The following is a 14,686-nucleotide window of genomic DNA, read 5'->3' on the forward strand; positions in this document are numbered from 1 at the left end:
ATGAGTGTAGAGTAACAACTGCTTACTCAGCTTGCAGCCTGACTTGGGTGGCACCAGGTTTATCAGCTAGAATGGAGTTAAATGTCTTCTGGATCAAAGCGATGCTGCCAACCGTGGAGGATGAACAGAGGAGCCCAGCTTTGGCTTTGTTCATCTCTATGGACGCGTTTCTTCTGAAGCAGCTTTTGAAAGTGTGATGTTTCAAACGAAATATCTTCGTTCTGAGATATACAGCACAAATAATATGAAAGGAGGGAGGAATATAAACAACAGCCACACCAAGCATCGCTCAGCTGAGCTCTGTGCTGTGTGCTGTGCACCTCCAGCTCTGTCTGACAGCTGATACCTCCCGTATCAGTGCAGTGATGGCTCATCTCCAGCCTTTCTCATTGCCCCTGGGCCCTCTGAGAGCAGCAGTGGGTGTGGGAGGAACTTTCCCTGTAAGGAAATGAAGGGAAAGCAGCTGGGGGATCGATCCAGGCCTTGAGCTGGACTGGTCCATCACCCTGCACCGAGCAGCACTGCTTTCCTCCTCCATGGGCAGCTGAGCCCTGGAGAAACCCAAGTGATGTCAGTGCTTCCAACAGGGCACTGTGGGGGTTTGCTCCATGGGGGCAGCTCTATCTCTCCTGCAGCAGGGAAACCCATGGGCCCCTGCTGTGATCGGTACGAGATGCATCGTTCTGTGCATGACTTCACCCCGCTCACTGCAGGGCCGTCAAACCAAAGCTCTCCATGCGCTTACAATCGGGAGTCGTGTTTCTGAGGGGAAAGGGATGCAAACCAGATGGCTGCGAGGCAGGAGGAAGAAAGAGGGACTCGTGGGGTGAGCGTGGGCTCAGCGGAACCAGCGGGCAGCCCTGCTCAGCTCCGGGCACAGCGGGGTCCCACAGCCACGGGGGCAGCGCTGCCCCGTTTGGTTGGTGCTCCCCGGTGCTGGGGCGGCCCCGCTGCTGGCAGCACACAGGGGCAGGGCGGCTGCCGAGCTGCTGTGCGCTCCCCCAACGCCCACGTAAGGAAGTGGTTGCATTTCTCGGAGAGGAAAAGGGAAGTGGAGCTGCCTCGGCGGGGCAGGCAGCCACTCTCAGCGCTCAGTGCGCTCTGCCCGGGCTCCGCTGTTCGTGTCGACTGCCCAGAGTCCACGAACCGCCCTGCCCTGCTCTGCAGGTAAGGGGTGGGAGAGCGGACTGTGGGGCACCACCTCCCCGCTGCCAGGAGCTGGGAAGGGGCAAAACCCCTTTGGGATGGGGTTTGGGATGGAGGGCTGTTCACCGCTCGTGGATTTGTCGCCGTGTTTGGGGCGCTTTTTTCCACCGTTGGGTGTTTCTCTCGTGGTGGGGTTGGGGAGCTGCAGGCAGCGCCCGGGGCTGTGCTGCACATAGAGCCGGAGCTGCGGGCCCCTCTCGTCGGGGAACTGCCCCATATGAGGAAGAGGTCCGGGCTGCCCCGTGCTCAAAGGGGCGGCGATGCCTTCATAAGGGCCGCGCTGGCTCCGGGGGCACCCACACCAACACAGGGGTGCGGTGGGGATGGGTGTCCCCTGGTGACAGCCCGCAGCTCCAGGGGGAGGACGAGGGCACGCCGGGCTTCGTGCTTCGGCCTCAGGGCTGAGCGGTGGGTGGGAGCATTGGGGTGATGGGGGTGTCCCGGGGGGTCTCTGCTCTGATGGCTGCGCAGAAGGTGCAGCACAACTGAACCCAGCGCCGCTCCCAGCCCCCGTCTGGGTTTGGTTCTCTCTTCGAGCTCCCCTGGCTCTGAGCTCAGCGCCGGTGCTCGATATAAGCGAGCAGCCCCGGGCCCAGCCTCACCTTCTCCTCCTAATCCCCTCTCCCTCCTTTCAGACGCTCAGCTCAGGGGCTGAATGTGGCCGCGGTGCTTTGCCCGCAGCGCTGTGCGGGGCAGCTGGGCGCTGTTGGAGCTGCATGAAGGCAGGGACGGAGCTCACATTGCTCAGCACATTGCTCAGCACAGCGCTGACCGCTCCCCACGCAGCCAAAAAAGAAAGTTCTTTATTTTTTTTTGTGCTGTTTGTACCGAGCGCTTCCGCTCCCGCTTTGCCGGCTGCGCAGAGCCCGTCCCCGAGGGGCGGGGGGAGCACGAAGCGTGGGGAGGGAAAGCAAACAGCTCCCAGCATCCAACCCGACCCCAAAACGCCGCTGCCCCACGGCGCGTTTCGTGGCCCAGAACTGTCCGAGCAGGAGATCGATGCGGCTCGTCCCGGTGGTTCCCGCAGCGCGTCGTTCCGCTCCACATCTCCGCGGTGCATCCCCACCATCGATTTTACCCCGCGCTGCCCAATCAAAGGCTCACGGCATGATGGGCTTGGAAGGGACCTCGAAGCCCCCCCAGCCCCGCCCCCGGCCGTGGGCTGTTTGCCCCCCTTCAATCCACGCCTCCCCCAGCCCCACACCCGTCGGGCTGTGCCGGGCACCCGCTCCCTTTCCAGCTCCTCGCTGCCGGCCCGTCCCGCAGCTGCTGGCAGCAGCAGGGGAAGGGATTACTCATGGATGGGATGGAGGCGTCTCCGCCGCGAGGCTTTGGCTCTTCCTAAATGAGAGCTGGGAAGGAGCGAGCCCTGAGCGCCTCCGGCCCCGCAGGGTTTGTAGGGGCAGCCGGAGGGAGGGGATGTGCCCTGTGGGGTGCGATGGGTGGGGGTGGCAGCGGGGTCCTGAGACACCCACCCAGGGCCGGGGTGTCGACGTGGGTAGGAAGTCCCTGGAAGCCGCCCCACGGCAGCTTCCTGCATCGGGGTGTTACGGGTGAGCTCACGGCTTCCTCCTGCCTCTCCCGGTGCCAGGGCTGCGGGGATCAGGGTGGGCACGGATGTGGCACCCATTGGGATGTGGGACCCACTGGGATGTGGCACCCACTGGGATGTGGGACCCACTGGGATGTGGCACTCAGCTGTTGGATGCTCAGCGTGGGGTGCCTGGCCCTGAGACAGCACCGTCCCCTCCAACATCTCACCCCAAATCTGAGTCCCTCAGAACAGCCATCAGCCTCACTGGGGTGGGCTCTGAGCTCGGAGCCCCCAGGGATACCAACAAGGGGGTTGTGGAAATGGAAAACGGTCCCCCATTGGGTTTGTCCCCACAGCCAGGTGTCCTGACAACGTTCTCATCCCAGTCCGAGCCCCTACATCATGGCCTACCACAGCTTCCTGCTGGAGCCCATCAGCTGCCATGCCTGGAACAAGGACCGGACCCGTAAGTACCCGACCCCCAAACCTCAATGGACAGCCCAAAGCAGTGGCAGCACAATGTTGGGGGTGGGCATCACATCCTGCCAGGACCAAAGGTCCCCACTGCAGCGTCATCCCCTGCGTGGGGCTGGTCCTGCCATGGGGCTGAGTCTGGGGCAGCGGGTGCTGCCCTGCACGTTGGTTTTGGGGTCAGCATAGGATACATCCCGCTTCCTTGCTCACTCTCCCTCGGTCCCACTGCAGGGGAGGGAGTGGAGCAGAGCCGGTGATTCATGGCCGATGGCATTTCCCGGCCACGCACAGGGGATGTGGGAGAGAACAAAAAGGGCTTTCTGTGATGGGGCTGCAGTGCAGGCCAGGATGAGGCCAGCGGGCACCAAACACCCACAGCCATCCCAGCCCATCCCTCCCAGCAGAGCCCTGGGACTGGGGCACAGCAGAAGTTGAGCTGTGGGGTTTGGGGGAGGTGTTCCCTTTTCCCCCAGCACAGTTTGACACCAGAGCCCAGTGCTGGGGCAGGACCCTACTGTGCCTTCAGGGCTCTGGGCACGGGAAGGGCTGTGCTGGTGACAGGGATGCATCAAACCTGGGCTGACCCTGCGAGCGTGGGGCCGTCAGAACTGCTTTCACCCCACAGAGATCGCGCTGTGCCCCAATAACCACGAGGTGCACATCTACCGCAAGGACGGGGCCAAGTGGAGCAAGGTGCACGAGCTGAAGGAGCACAACGGGCAGGTGACAGGTGAGTGCATGGGGATGGACGAGCTCTGAGGTCAGTCCCAACCCCACTCAGTGACACTGGTGGCCTTGGGACAGGGGTTGTGAAGGAGAGGAAGGGCTGTGTCTGGTGTTCCTGGTCCCAATTCAGTGTGTCAGGAGGCACCCGGGGATGGGATGATAACATTGTAGAAGGGTTGGGATTAAATTGACTGGGGGAATATAGCAGAGAAGGACTCAGGGGCAGAGAGCAGCCACATCCCCACCTCCAGATGGCCCCCTCATGCCCTGTCCCCATCCACACGGCTCCCCCCACATCACTGCCCCCCCCACCTTCCAGGCATTGACTGGGCTCCTGAGAGCAACCGGCTGGTGACATGTGGGACCGACCGCAATGCCTACGTCTGGACCCTGAAGGGCAACGTCTGGAAACCCACCTTGGTCATCCTGAGGATCAACCGGGCTGCCCGCTGTGTGAAGTGGTCCCCCAAGGAGAACAAGTTTGCTGTGGGCAGCGGCTCCCGGCTCATCTCCATCTGCTACTTTGAGCAGGAGAATGACTGGTGAGTGGCATTGAGGTCACCATCCTGCATTGGGTGGGGATGGATGGAGGGGAAGGGGTCGTATGTGTGGGGAAATGAGGGTGTATGTGTGGGGAAATGAGTGTAGGGGAGATGGGTGGATGGGGAGGTGGGGGAGAGGGATGAGAGGTGAGATAGGGGAGTCATTGAGGAGACGGAGGAGGAGGCAGAGGAGGAGCCTGATGGAGAGGTGGACATAAGTGCTGCAGGACCTAAGAGCTGGGGACACAGCACTGTCCCCATGGCCCAGCTGCTGACACAGGCTGGGAGCCAAGGGCAGTTCCTGGGGGCCCCAATCACCCCCAGACTGTGGTGTGAGAGCCATGGACTGTACCCGGGGGCTTTAGGGGCACCAACGCCGCTCTCCCTGCAGGTGGGTGTGCAAACACATCAAGAAGCCCATCCGCTCCACAGTGCTCAGCCTGGACTGGCATCCCAACAACGTGCTGCTGGCTGCCGGCTCCTGCGACTTCAAGTGCCGGTGAGTGGAAAAGGGGGGACCCCAGGGGGCTCTATGGGGTGAGCAGGGATGGAGCTTGTTCCACGGCGATCTTCTCCTTCCCAGGATCTTCTCAGCCTACATCAAGGAGGTGGAGGAGCGGCCCAGCCCCACGCCCTGGGGCTCCAAGATGCCGTTTGGGGAGCTGATGTTTGAGTCGAGCAGCAGCTGTGGGTGGGTGCACAGCATCTGCTTCTCAGCCAGCGGCAACCGAGTGGCCTGGGTGAGCCACGACAGCACCCTGTGCCTCGCTGATGCCAACAAGAAGATGGCGTAAGCAGGGCTGGGGCTGCAGGGGGATCTGGGGGAGTTTTTGGATGGGATGGGCTACGCAGTGATTTGTGGCTGCCCACGCTGGGGAAGGCAGCTGCTTTTCTGTGGGCTGGATGGTCCCCAAAATGATGCAGGGGTGGAGCTGGGATGGAGCTGGGGTGGGGGTGAAGGGCTGAGTGGAGCCGGGTGCAGGAGGAGGCACAGCCTCTCCTTGCAGCATCACAGCCCCACTCCCACGTCATGAGCTGTGCTGTGCTCAGCATGGTCTCAACTCACTGCTCACACTTTCTCCCTCCCTTTCAGTGTTGCCTCCCTATGCACTGAAACCCTTCCCCTCCTGGCCGTCACCTTCATCACTGAGAGCAGCCTGGTGGCCGCGGTGAGTTGGGCTGGGCTGAGGGCGGGCAGAGCACGAGGTGATTCTGAGCAGGACCACCACTTCATCCCCAGGGCCACGACTGCTACCCCATGCTGTTCACCTACGAGGAGGGCTCGGGCACGCTGAGCTTTGGAGGGAAGCTGGATGTCCCCAAGCAGAGCTCCCAGCGTGGCCTCACTGCCCGCGAGCGCTTCCAGAACCTGGATAAGAAGGCGAGCTCTGATACAGCCAACGCTGCGCTGGATACAGTGCACAAGAACAGCATCAGGTGCTGATGGGGCATCCGTGAGAGGGGGGAGGGTCCGGGGCTGCAGTCTGACCTCCCTCCCCTGCGCTCCACAGTCAGATCTCTGTGCTGGTTGGGGGCAAAGCCAACTGCTCGCAGTTCTGCACCACGGGGATGGACGGTGGCATGAGCATCTGGGACATCAAGGTGAGGCCCCTCCCGAGCCCCCCAACCACATCAGTCCCTCCTTAGCCCCAGCTCAGTGTAATCAATGTCCCCATTGATTACAGTCTGGGGTCTGCACAGCTCCACTCACCTTAGGAAGTAAAAAAATAAGGCAGTTGTTGAACAACTTCTTGTTTCAGAGCCTGGAGTCGGCACTGAAGGATCTCAAAATCAAATGAAGGATGCAGCCAGGAGGTCCCAGCCGCAGCTGCCCCGCTCTGCTGCTGCACTGCTGCACTCCCTCTGCCCCGCGCTCCCGGCTGCCAGCCAGCCCTGGGCTGCTCTAACACAGAGATAAAGGTGGTTGTTGGTTGGGTTGTTTTTTTAATACTATTTTTGTTACCATCCTAACCGATGCTGGTCATACATCGCTTTATGAATTCAATAATAAAGATTTTCCCATATAAATCCAATGTTTTTTTCTTCTTTTCTTTTAAAGCATTTTAATGTGAGTACATGTGATTACAGCATGCTGCAGGGTTTAATTGCATGTGCTCAGGTTAACACGGCTCCTGGCAGCCCCTCCATGCAGTGCAGCCCCTACACTCACAGCCCCAGGACGGATCCTTGCTGGCAGCACTGGGATGGAGATGTTTGAGTCACTCCATGATTCCGAGCTCTGGTCCATCCTCCCACAATGGAGCTGTGTTCTACTGGGCAAAGACCTCTATGTGTCACCCACCCCAGTGCACCTGAACCAGCCCCTTTCTCCCTCCCCTCCTCCTGTAGGCCCCAGCCACCTCCCTTTGCTCCCAAGGCTCACCCCAAGTTTCCACCTGATCCTCTGACACCACCTCAATTCTCGATAAGGCTGAGAACTGCTGGTGCCCCACAACCACAATGTACCAGATTAAAGCATCTTCTGCCAGCTCCACGCTGTGGCACAGCCCAGGGATGGCCTAACACACTGACTGAGCCCAACAGCAGCCTGAAGGTAATTGTTTCCTCCTCTCCACTAACCAGATGGTGCAAGACGTCCATCAGAGAAGAGCAGGAAAAGCTTCTTGCCTTCGGGCTGCAGCTGCTGATAGGGCTCCCAAACCCTGAGCCAAACTCAACATCGTGAACAGCAGAGAGAAGCAGCAGACACAAGAAACCACTGCAAGACCACACTGTGCTGCACTGTGTGTTCTATCAGTTCACTTACACAAGGACATGGCAGTTCTGATCGTTTACATTTTAATCAGCCAAATATACAAGTTCAGTTGTTTTTCCTTTCTTTTTTTTAACTTCATCAAGGTGGGTTTGGGCTTTTTTTCCATCTGGGTCCAATACAATTCATGATACATATACCTGTTTTCCTTTAAACAAAGGATAATGTGGTTAAAAACTGGCACTATCCCTAATCAGGTGAAGAAAACAAAAAATAACCAAGAGGAGAGAAAAGGGGGAGAGAATGGCTGTGAGAAAGGAGGGGTGAAAATGGGAAGGAACAGAACAGCCCAGATGTCCATGAAGTCAGGCTCCCAGATTACACTGCAACACCCTGCAGTAAAAGTTTAAGGGCTGTCTGCCCAAAAGAATTCCACAGATACCTTATCCTTTGGGTTTTCATGAGCAAGTCAAAGCTCCCCACCCCACGCACCCCACCCCACAATGACCCCACAATCTATTTTCTTGCAGTCTAATAGTTGAAGCATCTCCCCTCCCACACAGCTCCCTCCTCCCCATGCCCCCTCCCATCCCATCCCACCCCCCATTCCCGTTCTATGAGTTTTTAGACCTAAAAACAGCAAAAACATTCAGGTTTTCAAACTGTTACAGAGAATTGCTGTTCAGCACAGTTTTGCACCGAGGATAGCAGCTGCCCCTAACCCCAAATGGAAATTGTGCCAGGATGAAGACAAAACACATTGTCAGTGTCTCTTGGAGGTGAAGGTGACTTCGATGCCGCAGTACACCCTACGTGGCATCTATGGTATGCAACACGACAGAGTTCCTGGCAGGCACCAGGCACGGATCCCTGGCGTTTCCTCCTCTTGCGTGTCCTGTGCTTACTTGTTAAGGGATAGTGACTGCAGTCTTTTACCTGCCATGGCCGCTTCATCTTTTGCTGGAGGAGGAAAAGAACAGAGGTGTCATCGTTTCACAGTGTACATCAGGGACTGCTGGTAGCCTAACAGCTGCAGAGATTGAAATCTTGCTATCTACATTGAAATAACTGAGGAACAATTCTGACCCACCCCACTCATCCCTGGTAGAGTCCCTCCAGGCTTCACAGGAGCAGCCCCATGGGGCTCTTTATGTTCTGTGCCTCTCTTCAGACTTCTACCCTGATTCTGCTCCATACATTTCCCTGAGGAAGCCACTAAGAACACATTCATTAGAGTTCTGTCTCACATCTATCAGAGCCAAAGAGGAAATCCAGGCAGGGGAAGACTGCTGCAAATTCCCTGTGTGGTTTACATCCCCAGCACGCAATGCAGATAAATCACACCCAGTGCAAGGAACTCTATAAATCCCTAGCTATCCCTAGCATCGCCTGGGAGGCTGAGCTTGCAGATAGAGATGTCAGAGCACTTCCCCTCCTTTCCCTGCCTTCTCCCAGTTCAGATATCCTACAGCTTTTATAGGAATGAAACAGCCAAACCTGGCTTTGATGAACAGAGCTGCAATGACACTTGGCACCACCGTGCAGGAGGTGAGGGATTACAGCATGTGATATCAGGAATCGCGCCTCAAGGCGGTGCAGCCATTGCAAAAGAGAATAGGATATGATTAATTACTCTCTAACCTTTTCTTTCTTCTTCTTTCTTCCTGGCAGCTTCTTCCCTTTGCTTCCGAATGATGGCTAGTCGGGCAAGATCCGCCTTGGCTTGCTCTGTTTTACCAGCTAGGTGCATTTTCATGTATCTTTCTTTCGCCTTTTGTTTCTCTATTTCCTCTCTGTTTGAGTGAAACACACCAGTTGTTAGAATACATGGGGAAGCAGACAGGTACAGATGTATTCTGTGGGAGGCTTTCTGACTGGGGTACCCTGGGGTACCTCCTGCAGCAGGATTAAAGCAGACCCAAGTGTGACCCCAAGGTTAATGAATTTTAGTTACATCAGATTTTTGGCATAAAACTTCAGGGAAGTAATGGACTACATCTGCTGCACAGCAACAGACCTCACTCAGCACAACTGGCTGAGCTGCCTGCCTTCAGGATGGACCCAGAGACAGACACAGAACAGACAACTTCAGTACAGTCTGTAAGGAAAGGCCATTTGAATGGCAGTGAATTCTGCCCGTTTGCTGCTGCAGGGAAAACTCACCGCTCTCGTCGTGAGAGTTCCTTGGGTCCATCCAGGTCCAGCTGAGTTACTTTTTTGGTTGTCTGAATTACACGATTGGGATTCTCTATGTCTATCAACCCTTCCACTCCTTTGCGCTTTTGCTAAGAGTCAAGAAAAAGAGGAAGGTGAAGAAGCTCTGTAACACCCCAAATTATCTTGCATTGGAGCTCATCAGATGCACTGCAACACACCCCAGGAGTAGCATTCAAAGTGCTTTCACTACNAAGAAGCTCTGTAACACCCCAAATTATCTTGCATTGGAGCTCATCAGATGCACTGCAACACACCCCAAGAGTAGCATTTGAAATCTTCTCACCTCTGCATTTTACTCACAAAATATACAAATCATCACTTTGAGAACAAGATGCAGTCGAGTAAGTTTTTCTGGCTTCTAAAAGTGGCTCTTCCAAGAAATACTTACTCAACATCTCAAACAGAACTCCAGTCCAAGAACATGCATCTGTCTCCCACCCCAACAATCCAGATAATGAAAATGCACTAGGAGTCCTGAAAACTATAATACCTGATAATCTTCATCATCTTCATCACTCTCATCTGAATCTAAAGACTTCTTGTCCTTTTTTGGGTCCCCTGTTGCTCCTTCACCTTCTTCTTGCTCCTCTTCTTCCTACAGGACCACAGGAAATGAGATACAACATTTCAATATGAAACCCAAATCCTAGTGTGACTTTAAAGAATCTTAATTTTGGAGGGGTGACACACAGCTTTGAGAACGCCGGTGCTCCAGACAAGGCCCTTACAACACGAAGGGAGCCTTGCTCTTGCAGAATAAGAGCTGCTTCTCAGCACAGTAAGCGTCACCTGCCCCAGCAGATCTCCTCTAAACAACTCTGTTGCTCTTCCCTATGTACCAGACTGGGAAAGTTATTGTAGGACAAGAGAGAGACACTTTGCTTTCCCCAGATGTAGAATCCCCAGGATAATTTTCGTCTGGGTTTCCAGCAAACAGCATCTCAGGGACTGCAATCTGCAGGGATGGAGCTTACAGATGCACTGGATAAAAAAATCCAGAGAAGAGCAAATCGCCAGCCACCAACCACCAAAACAGTATTACCTCCAAAAGGCAGCCTCTAACATGGGTGTGAATAGCTTGCTTTACCATTACCAAATATCCCTCAACAGAGTAATTGTCAAAGCAGATGAAGTACAGGCAGGAAGAGGAGTGATTCTGTGAAGTTTTTATAAGCCTCCCCTAATGAAACTGCACTAGAACTCCAACATTACATGAAGTGGATGACCACAAAGAAAGCAGCAAGAAATCCTTCTCATAAAAAAACCTCGGAGGAGTGCTTTATTTGCAACAAGACAGACACCTCATAGAGGGTCCTGCAGAGAGCTGGTTCTTTTTCCAGTTGCAATGTTATTAATAACTTGGAAACAGGGAAGTTAGTGAACTTAAAAGTTGTGAATGACACAGTACAAGCAGGAGCTGGAATCATTCTAGAAATGGGATTGGAATGATAAATGACTTCTGTAACTGAAAAGATGGCATGAAACAAAGGAGATGTGATCAGAAAACAAACCAGCAGGAGCCATACTTTGGAAGACATCAAAGTTGGAGTATCTGGCTAAGCAGCAAACCACACAATCACCCTGAGTTACAGCTGGTCAAAACATCCAAAAAGGAACCAGCAATATGGCTCAAAACTGCTTGAAAGACCCATCTTTTTCTGGGGTTTACTCATCAGTATTTCCTATACGGGCTATAATTATCCTGCTGTTGCCAGTGGTGTGAGAGTTCAGCTGGAAGAGTGTATTTGGGCTTAGGCAGCATTTCGATAAAGTCACAGTAAAATAGCAGCAAGAGTGCCATCATAGCTGAGATAATCTGGCAACACAAGAGAGCAAGTTCTGCAAGATGTAGTCATGCCTTTTTTAACACCAGACCAGTAGCTGCAGGGGAGGGAGGACTATGATCCTGTGCTGGGGCACAGGATGCACAAAAAGGAACTCAAGCCAGAAAATGCTATTACATCTTCCTACAAAAAAGAGCCACAGGAAAAAATCATGTATACAGAAAGAAATCAGAGGAACTTAGGTAAGATTAGAAGAGAAAGAGCAAATATGGTGATTTCTGTATATGAAAAGAAGTTAAGATGTGAGTTTCTTTCCTCCATAGCCAAGCTGCAGAACAGGAAAAAAGTGAGCTTAGACTGGAGAATGATGGATTATTATATTGAGGGATAGGATGCCTAGGGCTGCAGTGTGACTGCCTTCCTTGTCCTGCAACCTTCACAGCGCTGACTGGACAACCAACCCGGCCTCAGTTCTGTGAGGAAATGGGCTGGACCACTCTTTGGGGTCCCCCCAGCCACAGGGGTTCAGAATCCATGCTGCAATCACTGTCAGAATGACTAAGCTGACATTTCTCATGATCTGCAAATGAAGCATACTGTACAAGGCAGGACTTACAACACTAAGTACATAATCAAGGCAAATACATACCCTTGCCTTTTGCTTCTCTGCTTGGAGCTGTGCATCAATCTCTTCAGGACTTGTATACTGTCGCGCTCGGCCTTTGTGGCCTCCTTTTCTACCTGTACAAACAGAAATAATTAAGAAAAATAAATAGTTTAGTGGTAAGTTTTCAGGAAGCTCAACTCCTCCTTCAGCAGACACTCTATATTTTCAATGCAAGTAAGGCAATCCAGAAGAGCTGCTCTGATAAAGAAACAAAGACATGTGGAACTTGCCTGTCTTGGTGAAATACTCCAAGAATTGTGAATATATCACATAAAGAACAGGGATTACTACTTCATAGAAAGACATTCAGAGAATCAATTCCTTCTGTTCACGTGGGTTGGATTTGGAGGCACTGGAGCTGAAGCAGCCCATCTACACACTGCCTCAACTATGTGCAAGCTTGCTCTGCAGAAAGCAAGGCAGGAGGGGCTGCCCAAAGGGATTGCTGGCAAGCAGTTCTCAGCCCCAGCGCTGCTCTCTGCATTTCCAACACAGCAGGAATCGCAGCGTGCTCCTGTAGCAGCAGCTGTTACAGCTACCCTGACAAACTCACCTCCTCAGCCCCTCCCCTGCACTGAGACCCGTGCCAAGAGAAAACAGGAAGCCAATTAGACAAAGCTTTGGGAATGATAACGAGAACTGAGGAATTGCTAAAAGGAGCCTCCACGTTTTACAGCTTCATAAGGAAAAATGAAAACAAGCTCCAGAAATCAGGAAGAGGGGAGAGCCAGATTAGCTGGTCAAACTGCCCAGCTAAGTTCTGCTCTCAACCCTATTACTGCTTCCTACAAGTTGCTGCTCCATTTATGTTGAGGCTCAAACACCTGCTGGCAAAAGCCAGCTGGGGAGCTCAGAGCACAACTGGTGCACGGGACGGGCAAAGAACAAACAGCTCAGGTGAGGGAGCTCTGTTACTGCAGGTGTCTCCATCTGCCAAACAGCAGGAAAGCCACGTGCTCTCTCCTCTCCCTCCCCACATCACCTGCAAGGGACAGGGAAACCTCACAGAGGTGCAGAGAGGGGAATAGGACACATGGGAGGGATCCATTGTGGTCACATTGCTGCATCACAGTCATACCTGGATGCGTTTGAAGGACATGATGGATCAGTGCAGACTGGCCTTACAGGCTTTAGAAACTGATCATTTTCTGACCAACTCTCTTAGCTCAGCAAACTCTCATATACTAAGCTTGGTAAAAGCTGACCCATGGAATAAGTTCTCTCCAAACCCTGCTATACAAAGCCTTACAGACACCTTGAGATGATTTCCTTGTATGAAATGAGGAAAAGTAGAAAACAATTCTCTATATTCAGTTTTGGAAGCTCGTGGGTGCTCAAACCTGAATGCAACCAAAGCTCTGCTGCAGCCCCAACGTTTGTGCTTTCAGCTCGTCTGCTCCCAACTGCCCCACGTGGCACCATCAACATGATGGGAACGAGAGCTGCCAGGAGACATTACATCACTGCCTGGCAAGTGACATCACTCGAAAAGGAACAACGCTGAGGTACCTGACACACCACGCAGCACCATTAAATCTACACAAAGCGAAGCAATGCTGTGCTATAAAGTTAACATATGCCAGACACCCTCCTAGTGCCCCCCCCCCCACTGTTTTACATTGAATTGACTACACAAGTCCACTCCTCTGCTACCAATAATATAATGACAATAACTCCTCCCAACTTTTTTGGGTGGTTAGAAGCAAAGATCCCTCTTTTTCCCCAAGAAAAGAAAAGTTGGAAAGAATCACTTTGAAGCCTACAATGAAACAGAGAACAGAGGGAGCCCAGTTACGTGGCATTTACATACGGTAACCTCAGTCATTTGCCTCCACAAATACAGGAAAGCTTCAGCCCCACCTCCCAACATCGTGCAAATGAATAGAGAATAAAGAGCTTAAAGAGAAACGGTTTTCGTGAAATTAAAGCTTGGGAAATGCTAATGAAGTAAATTGGCAAAAACTACAGAGAAAGATGATGAGGCCGGGCTCCCATTCATGTATGTGCCTGGGATTTCATAAACGCTCACACAGGAGCCAATTATGCAGATGGTGCATCTGGAGAAGGTTCTGGGTGGATCCAGCTCAGCCCTGACGGTGTCATCCCCTCATTACAGCTCCTTAATCGCAAGAACAAGTCGGTACCCGCTCTGTGCAGCCACAAGGAGCGGCGCTACGAGCCCCCAATGCCGGGCCAGGCTCGTGCTGCCGTGAGAGCCCCGGGACGGGCTGTGAGAGCCCCGGGGGTTCGGACAGAGCCCAGAGCTTCTGCCGGGCAACGAGGAGCTGCCTCTGCGCGGTTACAACGCGGGGAGCCCCGCACAAAGCCCACATCGACACAGAGCTGAAGGCTGGGGGGGAATGGAGGGGACAGAAAGCGGCCCAGAACCGAGCTGGATGGGGGGGACACACCGCTATTCCGACCGACCGCAGTTAATGGAACGAGGCCCCTCGAGAGGCAGCGGGGAGCGGCTCGGTGCCCCACGAGGGAACGAGGGGCGGGATCCTGCGCTGTGCGATCAGTATGGCCGGCTCCCCATCCCGAAGCGGGGAAGGCCGCGTTGTCCCCCCGCCAGCCCCGCTCCCCGTCCCCCCGTTCCCCCCGTTCCCCACCTCCTTTCGGCATCGCGGTGATGGCGGTTGCAGCAGCTGCAGCGAGGCCCCCCCGGCCCCAGCCACGACCCGGAAGCGGAAGCCGCCCCGCCTCCCTGCCCTCCGCCCGCACAGGCCTTGCAGCCCGCTAGGCCCCACCGCGGGTTGTCCCGCTGCTGCCGCCACTCAGCTCGTCCACAGCGAGGCCGTGCCGCTCCCGGTATTACCGCAC

At 54.1% G+C, this 14,686-nt stretch overlaps 2 protein-coding genes across 6 annotated transcripts; one reads left to right on the forward strand and one right to left on the reverse strand.

Annotated features, from left to right (window-relative positions):
* Positions 1-883: 883 nt before the first annotated feature.
* On the forward strand, positions 884-6,515 carry ARPC1B (actin related protein 2/3 complex subunit 1B). 4 transcript variants are annotated; one of them, XM_015876668.1, is made up of 10 exons: positions 884-1,167; positions 3,097-3,206; positions 3,840-3,944; positions 4,260-4,482; positions 4,874-4,981; positions 5,066-5,272; positions 5,576-5,651; positions 5,723-5,919; positions 5,994-6,084; positions 6,243-6,515. In XM_015876668.1, exons 2-10 carry the CDS (start codon positions 3,143-3,145, stop codon positions 6,279-6,281), a joined length of 1,110 nt encoding a protein of 369 aa, XP_015732154.1. In that variant the 5' UTR covers positions 884-1,167; positions 3,097-3,142; the 3' UTR covers positions 6,282-6,515. The 4 variants fall into 4 exon arrangements, with proteins under 4 accessions (XP_015732154.1, XP_015732153.1, XP_015732156.1 ...); XM_015876667.2 differs by lacking the exon at positions 884-1,167 and adding an exon at positions 2,378-2,598; XM_015876670.2 differs by lacking the exon at positions 884-1,167 and adding an exon at positions 2,667-2,759.
* Positions 6,516-7,260: 745 nt separating this feature from the next.
* Positions 7,261-14,606, reverse strand: PDAP1 (PDGFA associated protein 1). Of its 2 annotated transcripts, none has more exons than XM_015876674.2 (6): positions 14,476-14,606; positions 11,846-11,937; positions 9,903-10,007; positions 9,359-9,480; positions 8,837-8,988; positions 7,261-8,155 (listed from the first exon to the last, which is right to left on the reverse strand). In XM_015876674.2, exons 1-6 carry the CDS (start codon positions 14,486-14,488, stop codon positions 8,097-8,099), a joined length of 543 nt encoding a protein of 180 aa, XP_015732160.1. In that variant the 5' UTR covers positions 14,489-14,606; the 3' UTR covers positions 7,261-8,096. The 2 variants fall into 2 exon arrangements, with proteins under 2 accessions (XP_015732160.1, XP_015732159.1); XM_015876673.2 differs by lacking the exon at positions 14,476-14,606 and adding an exon at positions 12,094-12,184.
* Between the last annotated feature and the right edge of the window lie 80 nt (positions 14,607-14,686).

The sequence above is a fragment of the Coturnix japonica genome, chromosome 14, assembly GCF_001577835.2.
Source record: "Coturnix japonica isolate 7356 chromosome 14, Coturnix japonica 2.1, whole genome shotgun sequence".
In the NCBI taxonomy this organism is placed as follows: domain Eukaryota; kingdom Metazoa; phylum Chordata; class Aves; order Galliformes; family Phasianidae; genus Coturnix; species Coturnix japonica.

Bases quoted from the DNA above. Each gene is read 5' to 3' on its own strand.
- ARPC1B (XM_015876668.1), top strand. From the start codon at position 3,143: ATGGCCTACCACAGCTTCCTGCTGGAGCCCATCAGCTGCCATGCCTGG. The intron at 4,483-4,873 runs GTGAGTGGCATT...CTCTCCCTGCAG, and splicing joins TTTGAGCAGGAGAATGACTG to GTGGGTGTGCAAACACATCA. The intron at 4,982-5,065 runs GTGAGTGGAAAA...TCTCCTTCCCAG, and splicing joins TCCTGCGACTTCAAGTGCCG to GATCTTCTCAGCCTACATCA.
- PDAP1 (XM_015876673.2), bottom strand. From the start codon at position 12,169: ATGTCTTTCTATGAAGTAGTAATCCCTGTTCTTTATGTGATATATTCA. The intron at 9,481-9,902 runs GTATTATAGTTT...CTTGACTCTTAG, and splicing joins AAGATGATGAAGATTATCAG to CAAAAGCGCAAAGGAGTGGA. The intron at 8,989-9,358 runs GTGAGTTTTCCC...TCACTCAAACAG, and splicing joins GAACTCTCACGACGAGAGCG to AGAGGAAATAGAGAAACAAA.